The following is a 22507-nucleotide window of genomic DNA, read 5'->3' as shown; positions in this document are numbered from 1 at the left end:
CATAGTGTGTTGGCATACATCCAAGTGAGCAGCAATAGTATAAAATAAACGGCAAGCTAAGTTAGAAAAAATTTGCGATTGATGCAACAAAATGGCCCAGATTACAAGCTAGCAGTGCAATCCCACAGTGAAGCAATTATCTAAGAGATAATTAGTAATCAAATAAACAGGTGGCAGGGATCTGATGGAACCATGCTGTTTCATGTTTTGAGTAGGTCATTGGTGGTTGGTTGCAGCGTTTTTAATTTAGTAAACAGCTCTTGTACGGTTGGTTAGAGTGCTTCGCGAGTTGATTTCTTGATGCTGTCATTTGATGGACAATAATCTACTACCTGCACATATTCCTTCTTGGTAGGTACTTCTATCACATCTTGTGAATCTATGTTCGACACTGTGATAGTTCTGGTTCTGCGTTATTCAAATTGCCTATGCTTCCTGGAACACTCAATTTTCCACTTGGTTCTTCTTTAATGACACTGACATTTCCCACTGCATAGCCATGCCTCTGGTGTAGCAAGTTACCATTTACTGACATCTCAGTTAAAAACAAATGCCTTCTTTTGCATTTTGGCATTTTCACATCAATATACAAAGTTTGTGTTCCTTTGGGGATTGGGGGTGGTGGGTTGCTCTCACATTCAGCCAAATGTATGTCAGAAAGGAGTAACTGTGTCACTACTAGGTTTGCCCATTATGTCAGCAGCATTGAGATTCCTCTGAATCAGCCTTAGAGTTCTCATTGCAGCAATAATCGTTAAGACCAAATTGGATTTCTCTTTCTCTACATATATCTGAGCATGGTTAGCTGCCTGGAAATCTAACCCCCATACACTTTCATAGCATTTCTCTCTTCTCCTCATCACTTGCATTTTCACCACATATTTATCTTGGCCACTTTGTGATTGCGCACCAGTTGCCATTTGATTGTACAGCTTGGGTGCCGCTGGTTTTCTTTCTTAGCACCACATCAAAGAAATTGGAAGTGCAATGAGTGTACAAAGGAGATTGCTTATGGATCACTCATGACATCCATACTAAATAGGACTAACAGGGGATGTTGAACGTATATAGAGAAAGGAAGTACAAATGGTCACAGGTGGGAGAGTGTCAGAGAAATAATGAAGAAACTGATGTGGCAGACTCTTGAAGATAGACGTAAACTATCCCAAGACAGTCTACTAACAAAGTTTCAAGAACTGGCTTTAAATGATTACTCCAAGAATATACTAAAATCCCCTGTGAGTCGCTAACATGGAGATTGTGAGGACAAGATTAGAATAAAACACACACACACACACACACACACACAAACACAATCGAACATTCAAACAAACAGTCGTTCTTCCCGTGCTCCATAAGAGAATGGAATGGGAAGAAACACTAATAACTGGTACAATGGGATGTACTCTGTCCCATGCATTTCACGGTGGTTTGCAGAGTGTAGATATAGATGTAGTGGTGGCACTTCCATCACCTCCGTTGTTTAACATACTCCTCTCAAAACTATCCATCTTCGGCATTGCGTCCCCCTTCTTACTGTTTCATGCTGTGAGACCTTCTGCTCCATAGGTGCAGTATTGAATCTTTTTCATACAGGTTGGGCTTTGTTCATGTGGTAGCTGGTTCCTGAATAAGCTTCAAACACACAGTGATCCAGTTTGCGATCAATTTGGGATCTGTGTAGCTCTTCAGCAAATTGAACTTCTGTTTGTCTTGCAGTGTGGCAATGTTACTTGCTTGGCCAACTTCGCACTCTCCAGCTTCAAACAGTGTTCTCTCTTTGTGCTAATCATTGTCCTTGGTGTGAGACCTGAGTTTCTCCTGGCATATATAATGTTCAAATGACTAACAGAAATGCAGCCAGCTGCCTTACTGTAAGTTATTTGAAAATTTTCACTGGCTTCGTACAGATTAGCATTAACTTTTCTAAAGCAAAATCCTTGATGGATTCTCTGTCCAAGATAAACATGCTGTGGAATTGCTCCCTGTAAGATCATGCTGTGTTTTTTTTCCCCTTTTGTACAATTGCATAAATGTCTTGTTTAAATTCACTGTAGGTAGCTTCATGACTACATGTCGTAGTACACGTAACGAAAGTGAGTCCATCATCTTGGAGTCACAGTATTGCCAGTTATTTTATTAGTCATTCCACTGTCCTAAACTTGCTGCATTTTCTAAAAAGCACTTGAACCGCCTCATCAGATCTTCTGCAGACAACTGCAAAGGTTCTTAACTATCACAGAGTCCATTGGACTTTCATTGGGCACACTCAGAGGGATGCTGTTTACTTGACTTGCGTCTCTCCTGCCTTCTGCATCTGGTTTAAATAGTTGAATTTTGAAGGGTATTTGTGCTATAACAGTCTGCAAATCCACACCTTGCTGTGTGTCTGTCATGATTGATCACCTGCTTACTCAAGTTATTAAAAATTTACCATCATTGCTGCTTGCACGCATGCTGATCAAAGTCAGTATCTGCAGCAGTTCTACCTTCAGTGCTGGATCTCATTGTGCTTTATTACCGAAGAGAAGTTGGTAGAATGGCGTCTGCATCAGCCATGCACTAGTTCCACATACAGATACCCCACATGAACTTCCTTCCGCCAGTAATTCTGATCTCTCCTGCAACGTATGGAAGACTAGGTTTTCTTTTCTCCTCGTGAATAGTGATGGGTAAAAGGACACTGAGGGTCCCACTGCTAACAACATTTTATAAGGGATACGGTCACGGATGAGTGGTAGCAGGGTGTGGGGTCATCAGGGCAAGTAGGTGACCAGGACTCATTGCCATAGTCCGCTTACTGTTACATAGCTTTTATGCATAACATGATAGATACGTACACACTAACGGTTAACGCCCCAGTGGCATACTGACGCAAATGCAACAAGGATGAGCTGCATAGATAGCTGTTTTTTTGCCTTTCAGCGAAAGAGTGTCAAATAAAATTGGTATGTTATGCACTCTCTGCAACATACCACTGTAGCTTGCAAAGTGTTGAAATTCCTACCATGCTTTAAGAGGCAATGGCTTTCTTGCAGTATCATGTCCTTGTTTTGATAAAAATTAAGACGGTGTGTAATTAATAAGTGTTGTCTTAATTTTTATTACTTGGACAAATGAATATTAGGATGCAACAGCAGCTCTCTCTCTCTCTCTCTCTCTCTCTCTCTCTCTCTCTCTCTGCTATATCTACAGTGTAATTAAAATTATTTGTTACTTGACTGTTCATACTTTGGAGCATGCAACGTGCATGTACTAACTTCCACTGTTGTCAACGTGTCTGTTGACTTGCAGGATTAGAGAAATGCAGAGCAGTCAATGCTTCAGGAACAAGCACCATTTAACCACAGGAAAGGAGCTCTACTCATGGGCTGTTTTTTCTATTGGTGACCCCAGAGGGCAGCAGTTCTTTGTGTCTATGCGTGTTGCCGAAGGGAGCTTACAGCTGTTGGGGCAATACTGTAATGGCATGTGACGGACATCAACGAAAAGCTACTTTAATAAACTGCAATACCGTTGTTCACAACCACTTATCGAGAAAAGCAGTGATGGACCAACAGCACAACTCTACAGTATCTTGTAAAGTAAACTGGCATTACATCTGCCTCAGTGCTTTTGAAATTACCAAATTAGTTGTAGGTTCTTTCCCCATTAGAAATTTGTTCAAGGTAAACATTTCTTCTTGTAATTATGTTTTTTGTTGGCAACATCTACAATTAGGTGTTGTGTTATTAATTTCTTATGAAGAAGTTGCTCATGAAGACGCCAGTGAAGATTATAATTTCTACTAAAGTATTGTTTATGTGTAAATCTTTATATTGATAAATCGAAGAATTGCTTGAAATATTATATTACAGATATATAAAAAGGGAACAAAAATTAAACTAGTGTTACTGCCTAAAAGAGCAGTATTGCATGAAAAAAATAAACATGTAGCAACATTGCAGGTGTCCATGGCAGCTTGTATTGCGACTCTCGTATATCGTGCTGGCCCAGTCATTCGCATCATTTCTGCACTTAATAGTATGGCAACAGGTTAACACAGCTGTTTGCTATGAAGTTCAGCTTGTCATAATTTTACATAGTTCTTCACGTGCCTTGTTATATTTTAAACATTGAAACTATAAATCATGACCGTTTGAGGTGAGGCAGGCTCACATAACATAAATTTCTAAATATTCGTTATCCTGAAATGTTTACTACTATGATGTGAATTAAGGCTAACGTTGTAACAAGTGAGGTGACTCAATTGTTAGCAGTCTTAATTTTGCATTGGGATGACCAGGATTTAAATCATTGTCTGAATATAAAGGTTTGGTCCCTAAATCATTTGAGGGAAATAATGGAATTGCTCCTTTGAAATCTAGGCTCACAAGTTGCGTGGCTATGACATTAATTTTTAAGCTTCAGATTTCCAAGGTTGCCACAGAGTTCTTCACTGTATTTTGACAGCTTCCCCACTGTCGCCTTCAGGTGACACTTGTGTCAAACAATTGTTTGCTGCTGCTGTAATTTAGTTTATCTGTGGGGATTTTCATATGGCTATCCATCTTAAAGCTGCTTTCTCTCATGTTTCAATTTGAGAAATATCACAATTTCTTGAAAGAGCCATTCAGGCTGCATCAATGAAATCACTAATTCAAGAGAACCGTGTTGCTTAACTCGGCATTTATTGAGTCTTAAAAGATTTTAATGAAAGGGTTGTACATGGATAAAAGAAGAAATGTTTGTATGTATCAATGAAGCTTGTGCCAAATGAGATGTATTATAAGAACATTGATATCTCAACTTTGTACACTTTAATTATTTTACTGATAAATAAAGAGCTTAAACTACATTTTCCTTCATATTACAGTATTTGCTCTAATAAAATTCTGCAATAGTCCAAATTATTGATAAATCACTTTCACGTGAGGTGCTTAATTACTATGCTGTTGAATAGCCTACTTTGTAACAGTATGACTGATGTGAAGTATTGAGATTACAGCATTGTGCCAGCACAGACTTTTAAACTGTCTTGCATTTAGTAAGAGGCTGTGGTGTCTTACTTATGAGGAATGTTAGACAGTAATAGTGCATTTGGTTTCTCATTATACAAAGCAAATTTCCGAATGAACCTATTTGCTACTTATTCTCAGTACAAACAGAGCATCATTTGGTGGGATATACTACAGTTGTGGCCATAAAATCACTTTGACTCCCTCATAACCCATATAGTTTTCCTGCTGAAACACTTGCCTTATTTGCAGGTAATATTGCAGTTAGATGGACACAATGATACATCTGACGAAGAGGATGAAGATGTTGACGACGATGGTGATGATGATGATGAAGACGAAACGGAGGACCGTGTTGATGATGATGAGAATGAGGATGAAGCAAATGGTGGTGGCCAAGAAGAGGAGCCACTCAACTCAGGTGATGACGTATCAGAGGATGATCCAACAGATCTCTTTGACACTGACAACGTCATTGTTTGCCAGTATGATAAAATCACCCGCAGTCGCAACAAGTGGAAGTTCTATTTGAAAGATGGTATAATGAATCTAAACGGCAAAGACTTTGTGTTCCAAAAGTCTAATGGTGACGCTGAGTGGTGAGCCATGATACTTGAGACAGAAATTAAGTCAGTTGTTTGTGCACGATCACCGGGGAATTATTATTTTTTGTTTATTAGGGCATTTTGTGCCCTATATTTCTATCTTTGGTTTCTTCTATGGACATTTTCAAACACAAAAGTGCACTGCTGAGAGATGCAATTATACAGATAGACTTTTAAGTTTCCTTTTTGTCACATACTTGTAACATTTAATTACAAATTATGAAAATTTGTTGAAATTATCACATACCAAATATATATCTATACATATGTACGTGGGTGAATGACTGAATGAGTGAGTGGATGAGCGTGTGTGGAAGTCAAATGAGAATGCTGATGACAAACTCCCTCTCAATCTGATTTAACATTATAACATACTGGTCTTGTAACAGGTTTAGTGTTGGAAGTTTTGTGACATTATTCAACAAAGGTGGTGTAAACTTCACTAACTGAGTGCTGAAACTTAGACTTATCAGTGGACTTTGTTAAAGGCAATGGAATGATTAATTCTGATCTCTAAAATAACTGTAATTGATTCCTACCTTTGCGAGGAACTGTGACTTGTTAAAGTAGTGTAGATACAGAACATTTAATGTGTAGTGGTGCCACTAGGTCTGCCAGGGTAAACTAAATCCCATCTTGGGCTGCTGCTGATTCTTGTACTTGCTCAATTGAAATCTTTCATTTATTGCAGTACAATTACTTTTCATAGGTTCAAGAAGAGAATAAGTAACAATTTATTGAATGAGGCAATGCTTTTAGCGTTTGGTTCTTTTAGTGCCCTACTATGCATGTGGCCAGTGTTCAGAATAAGGCTGAGAAAATGTTTTTATTTACAATATTAATGTATTGTAAAAGACTGTCATTATGTATACTTCAGTAAATATAAATTAAAGCAGATTTAAGAGGTGTTAAGATTCTACTCTCTGATGCAATATGCCAAATTTTTAAATGTGATCTTGTTTTTATTATGTTTATTGAATGTATTGTTTAAATATTTACAGTTGGTGCAAGGGAAGTCTGTATCTTGTGCATAAGGTGTGCCCGTGATGCCCTATAACTTTATATAACTCAAGTGTGTGAAGGTATTTTCAACAGAAGATACATTCCTGTCCCTTTTAATCTGAAATAGATCATTACATTAAAAAACTGTAATGTTAGTTGTCACTCTATGGAATGAGATGCCTTTCCATATTTCACATGGACTGTAACAGTGATCTTTAAACAAAAGAAGTGGAAGATGTATCAAATGTACAGTGCAAAATGAGACACTTCTAATGGACTGCAACTTAGTCACAGTGTTGCTTTTTTTGTAATGTGTAGATAATGCCATCATTTTGTGCACTTGGAATAGGCACTTTCACTGAGAAACTCGAAAGACTTTTTATATTCACAATTATTGCTTGCTGTCATAGGTCACTGCATCATGGATATGAGAGGGAGTGGGATATTTGTCACCTGCAAATTTGGATTGAAGCTGTGAAAAGTTACTATTTAAAATTTTCCTGTATAAAATGTTAAATTTAAGACTATTTTAATAAATTATTATATGGCTATCCGATGTATTTTTATTTATATTTGCTGGAAGAGTATTTAAGACTACCCAACCCAAAGTTTCAATTTGAGGTAAATTTTCATCATTACTTTTGTGTAGCCATCACCATAATTTTTTAGATATCACTTATAACAGCTGTACTGTAGAAGTTCTACATTTTGATGTTCACTTGTAGTGAAGCTGAAGCTGCAGGAAATGTTAACTGCAGCCCAAATGCATAAGATACAGAATTCCAAAATAACATTACCTTCTGATAATCACAGAAAATAAAGGTTTCCTCTCTTACCATAGACATTAAGGACTAGGCAAAAATCTGCAAATTACTGAGAACTATGGTAGCTATAAACTCAATTCCATGTTTAATTATACAGGGTGTTACAAAAAGGTACGGCCAAACTTTCAGGAACCATTCCTCACACACAAATAAAGAAAAGATGTTATGTGGACATGTGTCCAGAAACGCTTAATTTCCATGTTAGAGCTCATTTTAGTTTCGTCAGTATGTACTGTACTTCCTCAATTCACCGCCAGTTGGCCCAATTGAAGGAAGGTAATGTTGACTTCGGTGCTTTTGTTGACATGCGACTCATTGCTCTACAGTACTAGCATCAAGCACATCAGTACATAGCATCAACAGGTTAGTGTTCATCATGAATGTGGTTTTGCAGTCAGTGCAACGTTTACAAATGCAGTGTTGGCAGATGCCCATTTGATGTATGGATTAGCACGGGACAATAGCCGTGGCACGTTACGTTTGTATTGAGACAGATTTCCAGAACGAAGGTGTCCCGACAGGAAGACGTTCGAAGTAATTGATCGGCGTCTTAGGGAGCACGGAACATTCCAGCCTATGATTCGCGACTGGGGAAGACCTAGAACGACGAGGACACCTGCAATGGACGAGGCAATTCTTCGTGCAGTTGACGATAACCCTAATGTCAGCGTCAGAGAGGTTGCTGCTGTACAAGGTAACGTTGGCCGTGTCACTGCATGGAGAGTGCTACGGGAGAACCAGTTGTTTCCGTACCATGTACAGCGTGTGCAGGCACTATCAGCAGCTGATTGGCCTCCACAGGTACACTTCTGCGATGGTTCATCCAACAATGTGTCAATCCTCATTTCAGTGCAAATGTTCTCTTTACGGATGAGACTTCATTCCAACGTGATCAAATTGTAAATTTTCACAATCAACATGTGTGTGCTGACGAGGATCCGCACGCAATTGTGCAATCACATCATCAACACAGATTTGGTGTGGACGTTTGGGCAGGCATTGTTGGTGATGTCTTGATTGGGCCCCATGTTCTTCCACCTGCGCTCAGTGGAGCACGTTATCATGATTTCATACGGGACACTCAACATGTGGTTCATGCACGATGGAGCTCCTGCACATTTCAGTCGGAGTGTTCGTACGCTTCTCAACAACAGATTCGGTGACCGATGGATTGGTAGAGGCGGACCAATTCCATGGCCTCCACGCTCTCCTGACCTCAACCCTCTTGACTTTCATTTATGGGGGCATTTGAAAGCTCTTGTCTACACAATGCCGGTACCAAATGTAGAGACTCTTCGTGCTCGTATTGTGGACGGCTGTGATACAATACGCCATTCTTCAGGGCTGCATCAGCGCATCAGGGATTCCGTGCGACGGAGGGTGGATGCATGTATCCTCGCTAACGGAGGACATTTTGAACATTTCCTGTAACAAAGTGTTTGAAGTCACGCTGGTACGTTCTGTTGCTGTGTGTTTCCATTCCATGATTAATGTGAGTTGAAGAGAAGTAATAAAATGAGCTCTAGCATGGAAAGTAAGCGTTTCTGCACACATGTCCACATAAAATATTTTCTTTCTTTGTGTGTGAGGAATGTTTCCTGAAAGTTTGGCCGTACCTTTTTGTAACGCCCTGTATAAAGAGGGCTTGGTTCTATAGATGTCCAATATATATACATTAAGCATTTAGTAAGGAATTGAATTAGTGACTAAATGTGTATATGTATGAAATGGTCTAGGCATGATAGACATCAAGTAATTCACTTGTAGTTGTAAATTGGAGGTCACGTGGTGGCAGTTTGTGAAGGGCAGCATATGAAAAAAATACTGCCTGAAATGCTAGTGGAGACATGACATGTCCTAGTAGGACTGTTCTTCACTAATCAGCCACATGTCAGTACACAAATAACAGGCTAGTCGTCTTGAGTACATATCCCACTCAATATGGAAAGAATAATTTTATTACAGAAGGAAAGTTGCCACTCACCATATAGCAGAGATGCTGAGTCGCGATAGGCACAACAAAAAGATTCACACAATTATAGCTTTCAGTCATTAAGGCCTTTGTCAGCAACACACACACACACACACACACACACACACACACACACGAAAACGCAACTTGCACACACGTCTGCAGTCTCAGATAACTGAAACCACACTGCGAGCAGCCGCACCAGTGCATGATGGGAGCGGCGACTTGGTGGGGGTAAGGAGGAGGCTAGGGCAGTGATGGGGAGGGATAGTACATTGGGGGTGGCAGACAGTGAAGTGCTGCAGTTTAGTCAGAGGGCAGAGTAGTGGAAAGGAGAGAAATTAAAAGAATGGGTGTGGCGGTGAAATGACAGCTGTGTAGTGCTGGAATGGGAACAGGGAGGGGGCTGGATGGGTGAGGACAGTGACTAATGAAGGTTGAGACCAGGAGGGTTACGGGAACTTAGGATGTATTGTGGGGAAAGTTCCCACCTGCGCAGTTCAGAAAAGCTGGTGTTGATAGGAAGGATCCATATGGCAAAAGCTGTGAAGCAGTCATTGAGATGACGGATATCATGTTTGGCAGCATATTCAGCAACAGGGTGGTCCACTTGTTTTTTGGCCACAGTTTGTCGGTGGCCATTCATGCGGACAGACAGCTTGTTGTTTGTCATGTAAAGTTCTCTACTGCCCTCCGTCTAAACTGCAGCACTTCACTGTCTGCCACCCCTACAATACTATCCCTCCCTCTCCCTGCCCCAGCCTCCTCCTTACCCCTGCCCAGTCGCCACTCCCATCATGCACTGGTGCTGCTGCTCGCAGTGTGGTTTCAGTTATCCGAGACTGTAGACATGGGTGCGAGTTGTGTTTGTGTGTGTGTGTGTGTGTGTGTGTGTGTGTGTTGCTGACAAAGGCTTTAAGGGGACCACATCCTGCCTATCTAACCCATGTTAATTTAGGCAAGTATTTGACCCATTTCTGAAAAACTATTTGATGCAAGACCTTAATATTTTTACTGTATGTTACATGATGCTAATAGTAAACTGTACTAAAATCTACTTTATCCATTTTATAGTTGTTAAAGAAATAATATTTTTTTGTTAATAAATTTAAAAAGTAAGTTTTTTTGCAGAAAATATTTTTTTGTGAATTTCCTAATGGGGGAATATTAATGAATGTAGTACCAGAGGTGGCTTTTTGTTATGCAGAGTGTCTGAAAATTTCATTCATTTATCTATGACAGTTTCTGATATAATGGGGCATATGTACTGAAAATTTTAGTTTGCGGGAAATTGACTTTAAAGAAAGAAGAAAAAAAAAAAATCTTTTGAAATGCGTTACTTACAATTAATTAGAACTGTCCTGCTGCGTATGATGGCCCTTCTTTGGCCTCTAGCAGGTCTTCCGGTTTCTTTTTCACCTTCCTGGATGTTTATCTTGCTTTCTCAGCCATATTAGATGCAGACCTGTCTGTATCGGGTATCCTCATTTTATCGCAATGTTGCAGCCCAGTGATCATATTTTCACCAGGATTAATTCCCAGCTTTTTCAGTACCCAACACTTTCCAATATTATACAATTGAATGTAATAAAAGCATCACAAACTCCTAATTTCATTGTATGCATGCCTACAAATATAGTTTTAGAAAGGCGGTTCCAAATTATGCTGTTGAATCATTCATTTGGGTTCTGTGTCTGCCCATGCAGAAATTTCTTTAGAAGGTCAGGATGAGCCAAGTCTCTGAAAATAGGTTTAATTGTTGTAATAGGAGCAGCAGGAAGAAAATGCTGGTGAGAATAAGATTCTCCAGTTGCCTGAGCCCTATTGTATTTGCACCACGAATTTTCTCCTGATGGACACAATCCATGACATGGATTATCATCAGTAGAGGACTTATAGAAGAGTATGGCCCAAACATCTCTCTTCATTGCCTCCAGATTTTCTTTATTTCTCCTAATTGCCTGCACGTAATATACCTGCAAGTTTTCTATTTCAGTTTTGTTGACCAGACAGGGTCAGTTAACTAATTTTCCATCTTCTAATTTTTTTCCTCTCATATCAACAATTAGTTTTCTCAGCCTTGTTCCCAAATGTTTTTGAACATGGCCCACACATTCTATTTTGTTAATAATGGCATCTCCATATGGCTTAGAGTTCACCACATTGTTGTATGCCTTACTGTCACCATTGTCCAAATATTTGGTGTACCATACGCCTCTTGTTTCTATGGAGCGATGAAATATTTGTTGTTCTCCATGAACTTCTGTACCACCACTTGTTCCTCTAAAATTAGCCACCCAGTTGTGTTCTTGATGTTCATTGACTTTACAACATTTGCAATATTTAGACATTATCTCCACATCTAGCACTTTACCGGTGTCTACACTTGTGGCAGTCACTACGCCACTCAGAGAAGTATGTCCTCTTTTCTGCCAACTTCCATCAAGTGCAACTGCACTATCTGAACATCCATCATTTTCTTCCACTGCTTCCCTAGCAGCCAGTTTCATGCTTTCCTCACTGACCTCACATACAGCTTTCTCCAATATTGCAGTCAGATTTTCAAATTTATTTGGTGGTTGATGTAAGTTCATCACTGAACAAAATGTTCTCCCTGCAGCCATGCCCTTGCCAATGGATTGTAAGGCATAATAAACTAATCTAGTATTGATTCCATAAGGGCCACTTGCACCTGGTTTTGAAGAACTCATAAATGAAATCACAGCTGAGCATTTAGTCCAAATTAAATCCAAAGCAATTGCTAGGCCTTTTCTCCCACTGGCACTCTCCCAAATTTTCACACTCTGTGACTCACCACACTGTCTACAGTGTACAAATTTAGAAATTACATCAGATAATATCCTCAGATTTATAATAATGTTACTGCACCCCTTGTCACCTACTGTAAATTCGTTGTAACTCTCTTGAAATGGTGAGAGCTTCTTTGATGATGCACTTGCTGAAGAATTACAATTAGAAACATCGTTGCCAGGTGACACAACCTCTTGTACAGAAAGCTTTCTAAACTTGTTTCTTCTAAATTGTCATTTCTTGAAAATGCCTTTACGTTTCGTCAAACAGCAGAAACAAAAGAATACCGACCGTTGCATTCCAAGGATAGCCAACACACTCGGGAGTAAAAAAAAAATCCCTAAGGTGCAATGTAGGGGATATAAAGGTCTAAAATATATGCAGAAAAGTGGGTAACAGAAAAGTGGGCATGGCACATAAGCACATGTGGTAGGAAAATGCTCTTTAAATGCTCGAAAAAAATTTTCTCAGCAAAATCCTTTTCAGAGTACCTAAATAAAACCTTAATCTATCGAAATATGATGAAAACCGAAAATCGATTTTATTTTACCTGAACCACGGTGTGGTCCCTTAATGGCCGAAAGCTATAATTGTGTGAATCTTTTTGTTGTGCTTCAGCATCTCCGCAATATGGTGAGTGGCAACTTTCTTTGTCTAATATTGTTACATTCCGTCCTGGGTTTTCCATTGTTTGAAAGAATAATTTCTTTTATAGTTACTAGCTGTACAGTGCCAAAAGGCAATCTTGAATTTGTATTTTGTAATAAACCTTTTATTCCCTAGTGTATACTGAAGGACGATGAATGGAGAAGAAATCTGGGTAAGTCAGAAGTAGTTTGGGAGCCTGTCATCAGAAAACTGACCATTTGACTTGATTTTTGATGGGAAGGTGGAAAAAGGGAGCAGTGGGTCTCATCAAGTCCCTCTTAAATCTTGATTCTTATATCAGATGCCATTTTTTCTACTTATCCCCAACTTCCACTTGTGTACTTGATGGGAATGATGTTCTTTAAATGCTAATTCGTGAGTTTCCATCAGCTGTTCTCTTTACAGATTTTATGACACTTCACGAAAATTATGAACTTAAGACTCGTAATGAGACTGGCAACAATTTTGGTGTATAGTTAGTCTGAACCAGGTCACTATCAAATGAATTAAACACACCTACCTAGTGACATGTAGCACCTGCTTTCTTCATGATGGTGATGGCACTTAGTGGCATGGATACACTGAGACAATTTAAGTGTTGGAAAGCAATCCTGATCCATTACAAGTCACATGCTGCCCATATTTCATGAGGAGTTGGAGCTGGGTTCAAGGTGCACAAATCTCCCTTAATGAAATCTCAGTTTTGCTGATCCATCATGTCCATGAAGTGTCAACAAAATCTGGTGGCAATGTGAGACATAGTCTTGTGGAGGTACTGGTTCTCTGTAAAGTGGCATAGTTGAACAAATGGATGGACATTCATTAGACAGTAAGTTCCCGTGATAAATCCAGATATATCAGGGATCACATTTCATTCCACGTAAGCGTCCTTAGCACTAGAATAAGCCTATCACCTACATGAATTGTGTCCTGCCAATAGGCGAGTGGAATTCATGGCTTCATACTTTCAGCATGCTATTAATCCTCCTTTCCATCAATGCATGTACAACATCTAACATGTCTCAGAAGTCAAGACGATCTTTTACTAAAGCATCAAATGATAATGTTTCTGCAGCCATGCTAATCTTTGTAAAATGTAGTGAAATCTTTGTAACATGTAGTGAGCAGAAGTACGTGTGTTGGCAGTGGCATCCGTGCCACACAGCGAAATAGTGGTACTGGATCCCATGGGTGCTCACTAGATGATGTGAACAGTGAATTTGTGAGTAATTTTATGCAATGTGGCCCATAAGTGTGCTGATACAACCTGCGATAGTCAGTGGAAGTACCTGACATTAAAACCTCGTGTCCCTGGCAGATGCTTTCCCCAGTTTTTGGCACTCATGCTAGACAATTAACATGGTGGCATAGGAAGAGCACAGCCTCAGGAATGAAGTGTCCCATGTGTTAGATACCTACAATTGGTCTGCAAGTCTTACCTATCTTGCACTTGGCTGTCATGCTGATGACAGTACAAGAAGGAAGTGTTAATCGTCTCACTGATGATGATGTCATTAGAGACAGAGCCAAGCTTCCACAGTGCAATAATAGGGAAGAAAATAGTTTGTGGTTTTCCAAAAGAACCATTTGGATTTACCTTAACAGGTGTGTTGAAGGAACTGAAAATGGTACCCAGAACTAAAAATGAAAAATAAAGAAATGGAGAAAGCATGCACAATGAATGAGCTCAAAGAGAATCCCAAAATCTGCACTACAATACCACCCCAGTGGTGCAACATCGCCAGGTCGACAAATGAAATGATGTCAGGAGAGCTGCTCGACCAAACTGTAACAGATCGAATCTGACACTGCACCTCCCAAATGAGACAAGTGCCACCCCATCTCTCAGGCTATTATATTTGCTGTGGTGACAGGCACATCCACTGTCAAACAGCAGCTATTCTAAATTATTACACTGTTCATAGGACGGTGGCAAGTAGATAGTAGAATTTGTGGCATTAATAAAAGTGTCAATACTAAGCCTTTCTTATCTAAAATACATGCTGTAGCTTAGAAGAAAAAAGCCATCAATTAAGATAATATGCTACGTAAATTGTTTGCTCATAGCGTGATATGATGGGCAAAAAAATTAATTTACTGCTAGTAATAGCAACACCCAAACATTCCAAATCAAGATTCACACAGCACGTGGACGCCCCCCCACACACGTATTATGACATAAATGGCTACAAGATTGCAGTCTGTGTACACAAGTTTAAGTGTGTACATTTGATCATACGAATTCTAGTAGAAGGAAGGCTGACACCGGGTGAAATAACCACACAGGAGGCATTTAAGGCACACTGTTCCTGCAGTTATGGAAAGGGGGCACACAATATTGCAGTACACTGACTGTGGAGAATAACAAGTCATACTGCCTTTAAATTTGTAAGCAGCAGTCCTTTCTCACAAGGAAGAGGAGCCTTTGTGAAGAACCACCGACAATGCAGCGAACACTCAATGATTTATTAGGTCCCACTTAGTGCTCTCTGGTGCGATATGTTTCTGAGATATATATACAGAGATCAAAATAAAACTGGCCCGGAAAATGCATATAAAACTGTCACAGAAAATTCTGAAACTGTGATTTCTACCTCAGGGGCAAATTGAACGAGTCAGATGCAGTCAAAAGTTCCTCACACACTGGAAGAACTACAGCAGAACATTGAAAATGCTATTCCTGCTATCCTTCAGGAAGAGCTGCTCCACATGTCTCAGTTTGATAAATGGAGCACAGCGCTGCATTGGCATAAGTGGGGGGGCATTCCAGTATTTTTTGTGATGTCCATTACCAAGTGTCGATTCAACGCTAGTCTTCTTATTGTGAATATTTTCCATGCTAGTTTTATTCTGTCCACCCTGCATATCCTTTACTTTATTGGAAGACATCCCACTCAAAGTCTGTGCATGTTTGTGGTACCAGGTCACCTGCCTAGGCATTGCCCAATTGTCTGAAAGAGGGTTGACCGGGAGGGGGGGGGGGGAGGAGACGCGTGTGCACACACGCACACGCACACACACACACACACACACACACACACACACACACACACACACACAGAGAATTGTTTTGTTATTAGCTCATTCACCAAATCTAATATCACCTGATTTTTCTTGTGGTATCATATAAAAAATTTGTGAAACAAATACTAACAAAGAGATAGAGGGGCTGGCCAGTACTTACCTCAGCTCAGTACAGCCAATAGATACACAAAACAGAACAGAAAATTTACATTCCTAGCTTTCGGAACTTTGTTCCTTCATCAGGGAGGAGAGAGGGGGAAAAAGGGAAGAAGGGAAAGTGGATTCAGTTACTCACAACCCAGGTTATGAAGCAACAGGGAAAGGTAAACAGGGAGGGTAGCAAGGATGGAGGCATGGTTGTCAGAGGGAAGCCAAAGATATTCTACTGTTAAGTACTGTGCCAGCTTCAAACCAAAGAGGATGCATGCAGAAGTAAAGAGGTATATAGTATAAACACAACTATGTAGGATGAAAAGACGCGTGAATGGCTAAAGAGGAGAGGGAAAAAGGACAAGACTGAAGAGTAAATGGGAGTGAGGTTGGTTAACATAGGTTCAGTCCAGGGGGATGGCGGGATGAAAGGATGTGTTGGAGTGCAAGTTCCCATCTCCGCAGTTCCGAGGGACTGGTGTTGGGTGGGAGAAGCCAAATGGGACGTACGTTGTAGCATGTTCCTAGGTCCCTAGAATTATGCTGGAGGGCATGCTCTGCTACTGGGTATTGGTCATCTCCTAGGCGGACAGTTCGTCTGTGCCCGTTCATGCGCTCAGCCAGTTTAGTTGTCGTCATACTGATGTAAAAGGCTGTGCAGTGCAGGCATGTTAGCTTTCCCTTCTTCCCTTTTTTCCCCTCTCTCCTCCCTGATGAAGGAACAAAGTTCCGAAAGCTAGGAATGTAAATTTTCTGTTCTGTTTTGTGTATCTATCGGCTGTACTGAGCTGAGGTAAGTACTGGCCAGCCCCTCTTATCTCTTTGTTAGTATCTGTTTCACATCTTTATATGAGATTTTCCATTAATCATTCACATAAAAAATGTTGTCTATGAGATATCTGTTGAGGCTGAGAAGAATTCGCCACCTGTGACATTGTTAAAACAACATTAGAGTTGTTCAAATGCATGAAATTGAACTTTGTTCAATGATGTCATGCCTGAAAAGAAGCTGGCATATGTCACTTTGAACAACCATAGTGAATGTAGCAACTTGTGGAGGTAAATAAAACTATAAAATGATTGTTATCAGTATTGGAAAATCAACAAATGTATATTCATTCACTCATTTTTGCTTATAATTTTTGTCCCAGTCTTTCTGGAACTGGGTTCCCCTATCTCAAATTAATACATCTATCCTTAAAAGATTATGTGATCATCACATAACTCCCCTTGTATAATACAACAAAAGTACTCAGAAATGAATGTTCTTTATTTATACATAACAGTGTGAAAAATGCTGCTGCATGGGCATGAATGTATTATAACAAACAGAAAACACAAAAACCTATAAGTACTTTCTTTCACAGAGCATTCCACAAGATGAGCAAATTAGAATAACAAAAATCAGTCTTGATGCATTCTTATTTCAAACTTTAGTTAAAGTTTCTATGTTGGGTGCTCCTTTCTTCAAAACGATACTTTTCAATGACCGAGTTTCCCCTGGAAAAAAGGGAAAGAAAAGTCACTAGCATACACTTATTAATGAACCAATATAAATCATCTAATATGAATATAATTTTCCTTTTATGGCATTTAAGTGCTACACAGCTTCACTAGTTACCATTAGCACTTAGCACAATTGAGAATACCTTCAAGATCAGTCAACTTACTTTGCATTTCTTGTGACCCTGTAATAGTACTTCAGTTTTTCAACATTCATCAAACGATCCAAGAAGTCTTCATCGTGTGTTATCAGTATGAGCTGAAAATTCTTGTTCTCCCTCCTTAAATTTATAAGGCTAAAAGAAAAAGAAAAGCAATATAAAAAAGATATATGTAAGATTTGACTGCAAAGTACCGTAGATTGGATCATAGCAAAGGACAAGCCTAGACTGGATAAGGATGAGGAAGAACCAGCTATTATCTATTTCAGAAAATTATGGGAAACTTAGTCGGTTTGGCCAAATGAGAAATTCCACTTCCTCTGCATGCGAGTTCACTGTCTCAATTACTGAAGTGTCTGGTCAAGTACTAGTTATAAATCTGCTAGCTCCAGTTAAATCCAACAAAAAATTAAAATAAATAACATTAAAAATGCTGCTGTTGCAATGTCTTAGGGTGTTTCGTTTATGGCCATCTAAATGTTTTACAAAGACTGCAATAACGGAATTGAAAATATAAAATTAAATATTGGGGAATGGCAAGGTAAAAAGGAAAACAGACTGGGATTTGCATTTGTTTCCTTGGTTTCTAAATTGTGAAATATTTCAAGGATACCTACATGCTAAATACAGGGCACTATGCATTATAATGTAAATTATGGAACTCGCAGACCGGTGTGAGGAAATACAGTGACCTAAATACACATCACCAAACTGTCATGCCACTTGTTAATCTAAAGTTTTACTTTCACAACCAGGTTTAAGAAAATACTGTTCCTGTAACACACAGCTACCATTCCAAAAGCATCAGCTTAATTTCAGATGCAAAGAAAAATAATGTGTATATGGCCACTGGACAGTAATACAGGGTGTTACAAAAAGGTACTGCCAAACTTTCAGGAAACATTCCTCACACGCAAAGAAAGAAAATATGTTATGTGGACTTGTGTCCGGAAACGCTTACTTTCCATGTTAGAACTCATTTTATTACTTCTCTTCAAATCACATTAATCAGGGAATGGAAACACACAGCAACAGAACGTACCAGCGTGACTTCAAACACTTTGTTACAGGAAATGTTCAAAATGTCCTCCGTTAGCGAGGATACATGCATCCACCCTCTGTCGCATGGAATCCCTGATGCGCCGATGCAGCCCTGGAGAATGGCGTATTGTATCACAGCCGTCCTCAATACGAGCATGAAGATTCTCTACATTTGGTACCGGGGTTGCGTAGACAAGAGCTTTCAAATGCCCCCATAAATGGAAGTCAAGAGGGTTGAGGTCAGGAGAGCGTGGAGGCCATGGAATTGGTCCACCTCTACCAATCCATCGGTCACCGAATCTGTTATTGAGAAGCGTACGAACACTTCGACTGAAATGTGCAGGAGCTCCATCGTGCATGAACCACGCTGTGTAGTACTTGTAAAGGCACATGTTCTAGCAGCACAGGTAGAGTATCCTGTATGAAATCATGATAACTTGCTCCATTGAGCGTAGGTGGACAAAACTAAAATGGGCTCTAACATGGAAATTAAGCATTTCCGGACACATGTCCACATATCTTTTCTTTATTTGTGTGTGAGGAATGTTTCCTGAAAGTTTGGCCGTACCTTTTTGTAACACCCTGTATATGGAAGAGAGAGGCCAAAAATATTAATGCTTGCCCAAAGTTAGCGAATGCATTGTGCAAAATAGTCACAGATCATCTTAAGACCACAATGTTGACTTAAAATCCATCAGTGTTAGAGTCAAAGAATTTACAGTGGAAGTTGATAAAAGTGTGACTAACATCTGGGGTCAAAATACATTGTACTAGGAGGAAAAATAGCTTAATTACTGCAAAGGACTAGCTACATCAAGACTTAAAAATGTTGTACAAGCAATATTGCTAAAAACTTCTGCCTGTTGTTAAAAAAGGCAAAACCCAGGGACTATACACTAAAAAATCAAAATTCCAATAATAAGTGAAGGAGAAATTGGAACATTGTTAGGAATAAAACAATCATGGTAAAGCTTAGGATATTGTACTCCTAGATGAGAGTAGCAATAAGACAGATAATATGAAATTCATATAATTGGCACTAAATTCAATGAATTCTACACAAACAGTAGGTGAAAATATGGAGGAAAAAGATTATCAGCTGAAATCAGATCCGTAAAACAGCAAGGTACATAAGTTTTGCCACCTCATTTGTTAGACATAACTATGTAACAAGGCCCTGGTGGTCACATCAGTACCATCAACTGCCTTGACACACACTGCCAATGGCATCACTGGATGAAATATGGAAAGGCATGGGATCAGCACACTGCTCTCCCAGCTGGTGTCAGTTTTTGTGACCTGGAGCTCCCACTACGAAGCAAGTAGCTCCTCAATTGGCATCAAAAGGCTGAGAGCACGACATGCAACTCCTCCTACCAAGGAAAAATCCACTGCACTACCAGGAATCGAACTCACGTCCTCTGCATGGCAGTCGGTCATGCTCACCACTCAGCTACAGAGGTGGAGTCATTTGTTAGAGTGATCAGAAAAATAATTTGGCACTAAAAAGTAACAACTCTTCTGGTTATGATGGTACCTCAGCTGCAGTGCTAAAATCTTGTGCTGACTTGGTAGCACCACCCTTGAGTTACCTTCTGTACCCAGTTAATAAGTCAAGATAGATTTCCTTAAATACTGAAGTACGCAGTAGTACCACCAACATGCAAAGGTGGAGACAATCAACTGACCTCCAATTATCGACTCCTCTCCCACATTCTTGCGTTTTCAAAGGTTTTGGAGAAGGTAGCTCACATGAGAATACTGGACAATTTTTCTACAGTTAAACTTTTACTTTCCTGAGTTGGCTCTTGTTTTGAAGATAATTGTTTTTGGATTTTATTTAAATGCTCCCAAAGATGCTAATTCTCTGGCAGTATTGTTGATCTTCATTTTCATCTAACTTTTTACCCTCTTTCGTATTTCACAAACATTGTATTAAAATCCTTAAAATTTATTTTGTATTTTTATTTTAGCTGTTTTGAATAAATATGACTCCCTCATAAAGAGGATGCATAAACACTCGCAATGTGTTTTGTTGTATTTGTGGTGAATACCACCTACAGAAGCAAAGACAGAATATCACAGTGTTTGTAAAGAATGCATATCTTGAATATTTTGGGATGCAGCTCGAAGACCATGAAAGACGATGGGCTCCCCACACTGTTTGTAAATACTGTGTAGATTTTCTTTGACAGTGGAGAAATGGACAAATACAATGTTTAAGTTTCAGTGCACCAATGGTCTGGCGAGAACCAAAAAACCACCATGACTGTTTCTTTTGGATTGTAGATGCCAAAGGTTTCAATCTATTAAAAAAAAAAAAAGTAAATGGGAGTATCCAAATTTAGACTCAGGCAGGATAACTGTGGCACATATTGAAGTAGTTCTTATACCAGTGTTTACTAAACTACCTGAACGTATAAGAACCTGAAGAGATACAGAACTTGGAGTACAAAAGCAGCATCAGCAGTGGAAGTGAATATGAAAGAGAAATTTGTACACCTAAATTGTTCACTCAAAAGAAACTAAACGATCTGGTATGTGATCTTAATTTGTCAAAGAAAGGACCAGAACCAGGCTAAAGGAAAACAACTGTCTTAGTCCAAGAGCAAAAATTTCAGAATACTGTACAAGGGAAGTAGGTCTTTTTCAACACTTTAGTCATGATGAAAATCTTTATATTTCAATAGCAACTGCGGTCTACTCATTCAGATGGGGTTACAGGAATATCACCCAAATGCTGGCAGCTTTTTGTAGACAGCTGAAAGCCTAAAATGTGTCTTGCTCCACAACAGTAACATCCTTGCATCCATTCCCATTGGCCACTCAACAAAACTAAAAGAGGAATCTGAAACTATCCAAATTAAATAGCACAAAGTACACTGACATGAACATCAATGGTCTATTTGTTGTGATCTGAAGATGGTAAACATGGTCAGCAGTGTGGGTACGTGAAGTACCCTTGTTTTATATGCATGGGCAACTCCCCTCTAAAATAGGGTGCACTGTATTATAAATAAAAAAATTACATTAAGTACAGTATTATAAATCTGTCGGCGTACGGTACCTATTTTTGTGGAATGAAACACATTGATCTATTCTTTACAGATTCCTATGGAAAAGAGTAGTTCATGTAATGAGAGTCAGAAATGAATAATGCTTGTTAAGTGAAGTAACACTTTACACTGTAAAATTTACGATGCAAAATATGTTCAATTTATTGTCTTTATTTCATGACCAATTAAAATACACATTAACTGACATGTGCAATTAAAGGACATTTTGAAGTATTCACCTTATTACATCTTGCACAATTGGCCAATTTCGGTCTTGCAGGTCATTTTCAAGTGGAGCAGGTGTCAAAGTGTTGTGCAATTATTACTCTGTTAAAAGAGATACAGCCCATCTGAAAGCGAGCACATAATGAGCGAGTGTCGGAATTAAAAATGGGAAACTTACTGGATGCAGTAATAGTTGTCTTTGTGTCTAATGCCATCTTATAGGACAATATATGTGTTCACATTCATTGTCAAATCGGTATTAGACGATGAAAGCGTTACAAAAACATCTGAAAAAACCGAACAGTTCGAAGCAGTATTGGGGTAACAGGCCTCAAGAAAACTTAGTCAATAGCTAGATCTTGGCCCTTGGGACTTACTGGAAATGCTAATGTGGCTCTTAGGCTAAAACGTTTGGAGAACCCTGGTCTAAATCAGATACTCGTGTCCTCAATCTTGATACTTCACTTCTTTTAAACGAATCTAATGCA

At 39.3% G+C, this 22507-nt stretch overlaps 2 protein-coding genes across 8 annotated transcripts in view; one reads left to right on the top strand and one right to left on the bottom strand.

Moving 5' to 3' along the window:
• The window catches only part of LOC124711959 (transcription initiation factor IIA subunit 1-like), an 88870-nt gene extending 81715 nt beyond the window's left edge, over positions 1-7155 (top strand). For all 7 annotated transcript variants that reach the window (XM_047242240.1, XM_047242235.1, XM_047242239.1 and 4 more), the window contains exon 4: positions 5250-7155. In XM_047242240.1, coding sequence (XP_047098196.1) covers positions 5250-5600 — 351 coding nt within the window. In that variant the 3' untranslated portion in view covers positions 5601-7155. The remainder of the gene's footprint in view (positions 1-5249) is intronic.
• A 10311-nt stretch (positions 7156-17466) lies between these two features.
• Positions 17467-22507, bottom strand: part of LOC124712340 (DNA repair protein RAD50-like) — a 191942-nt gene continuing 186901 nt past the window's right edge. The window contains exons 25-26 of the mRNA XM_047242635.1: positions 17704-17832; positions 17467-17533 (exon numbers count right to left, since the gene is read on the bottom strand). Of these exons, the coding sequence (XP_047098591.1) occupies positions 17467-17533; positions 17704-17832 (196 nt within the window). The remainder of the gene's footprint in view (positions 17534-17703; positions 17833-22507) is intronic.

Source organism: Schistocerca piceifrons, chromosome 8 (genome assembly GCF_021461385.2).
Source record: "Schistocerca piceifrons isolate TAMUIC-IGC-003096 chromosome 8, iqSchPice1.1, whole genome shotgun sequence".
NCBI lineage: Eukaryota > Metazoa > Arthropoda > Insecta > Orthoptera > Acrididae > Schistocerca > Schistocerca piceifrons.
This window is presented reverse-complemented; position numbering and strand designations above follow the sequence as displayed.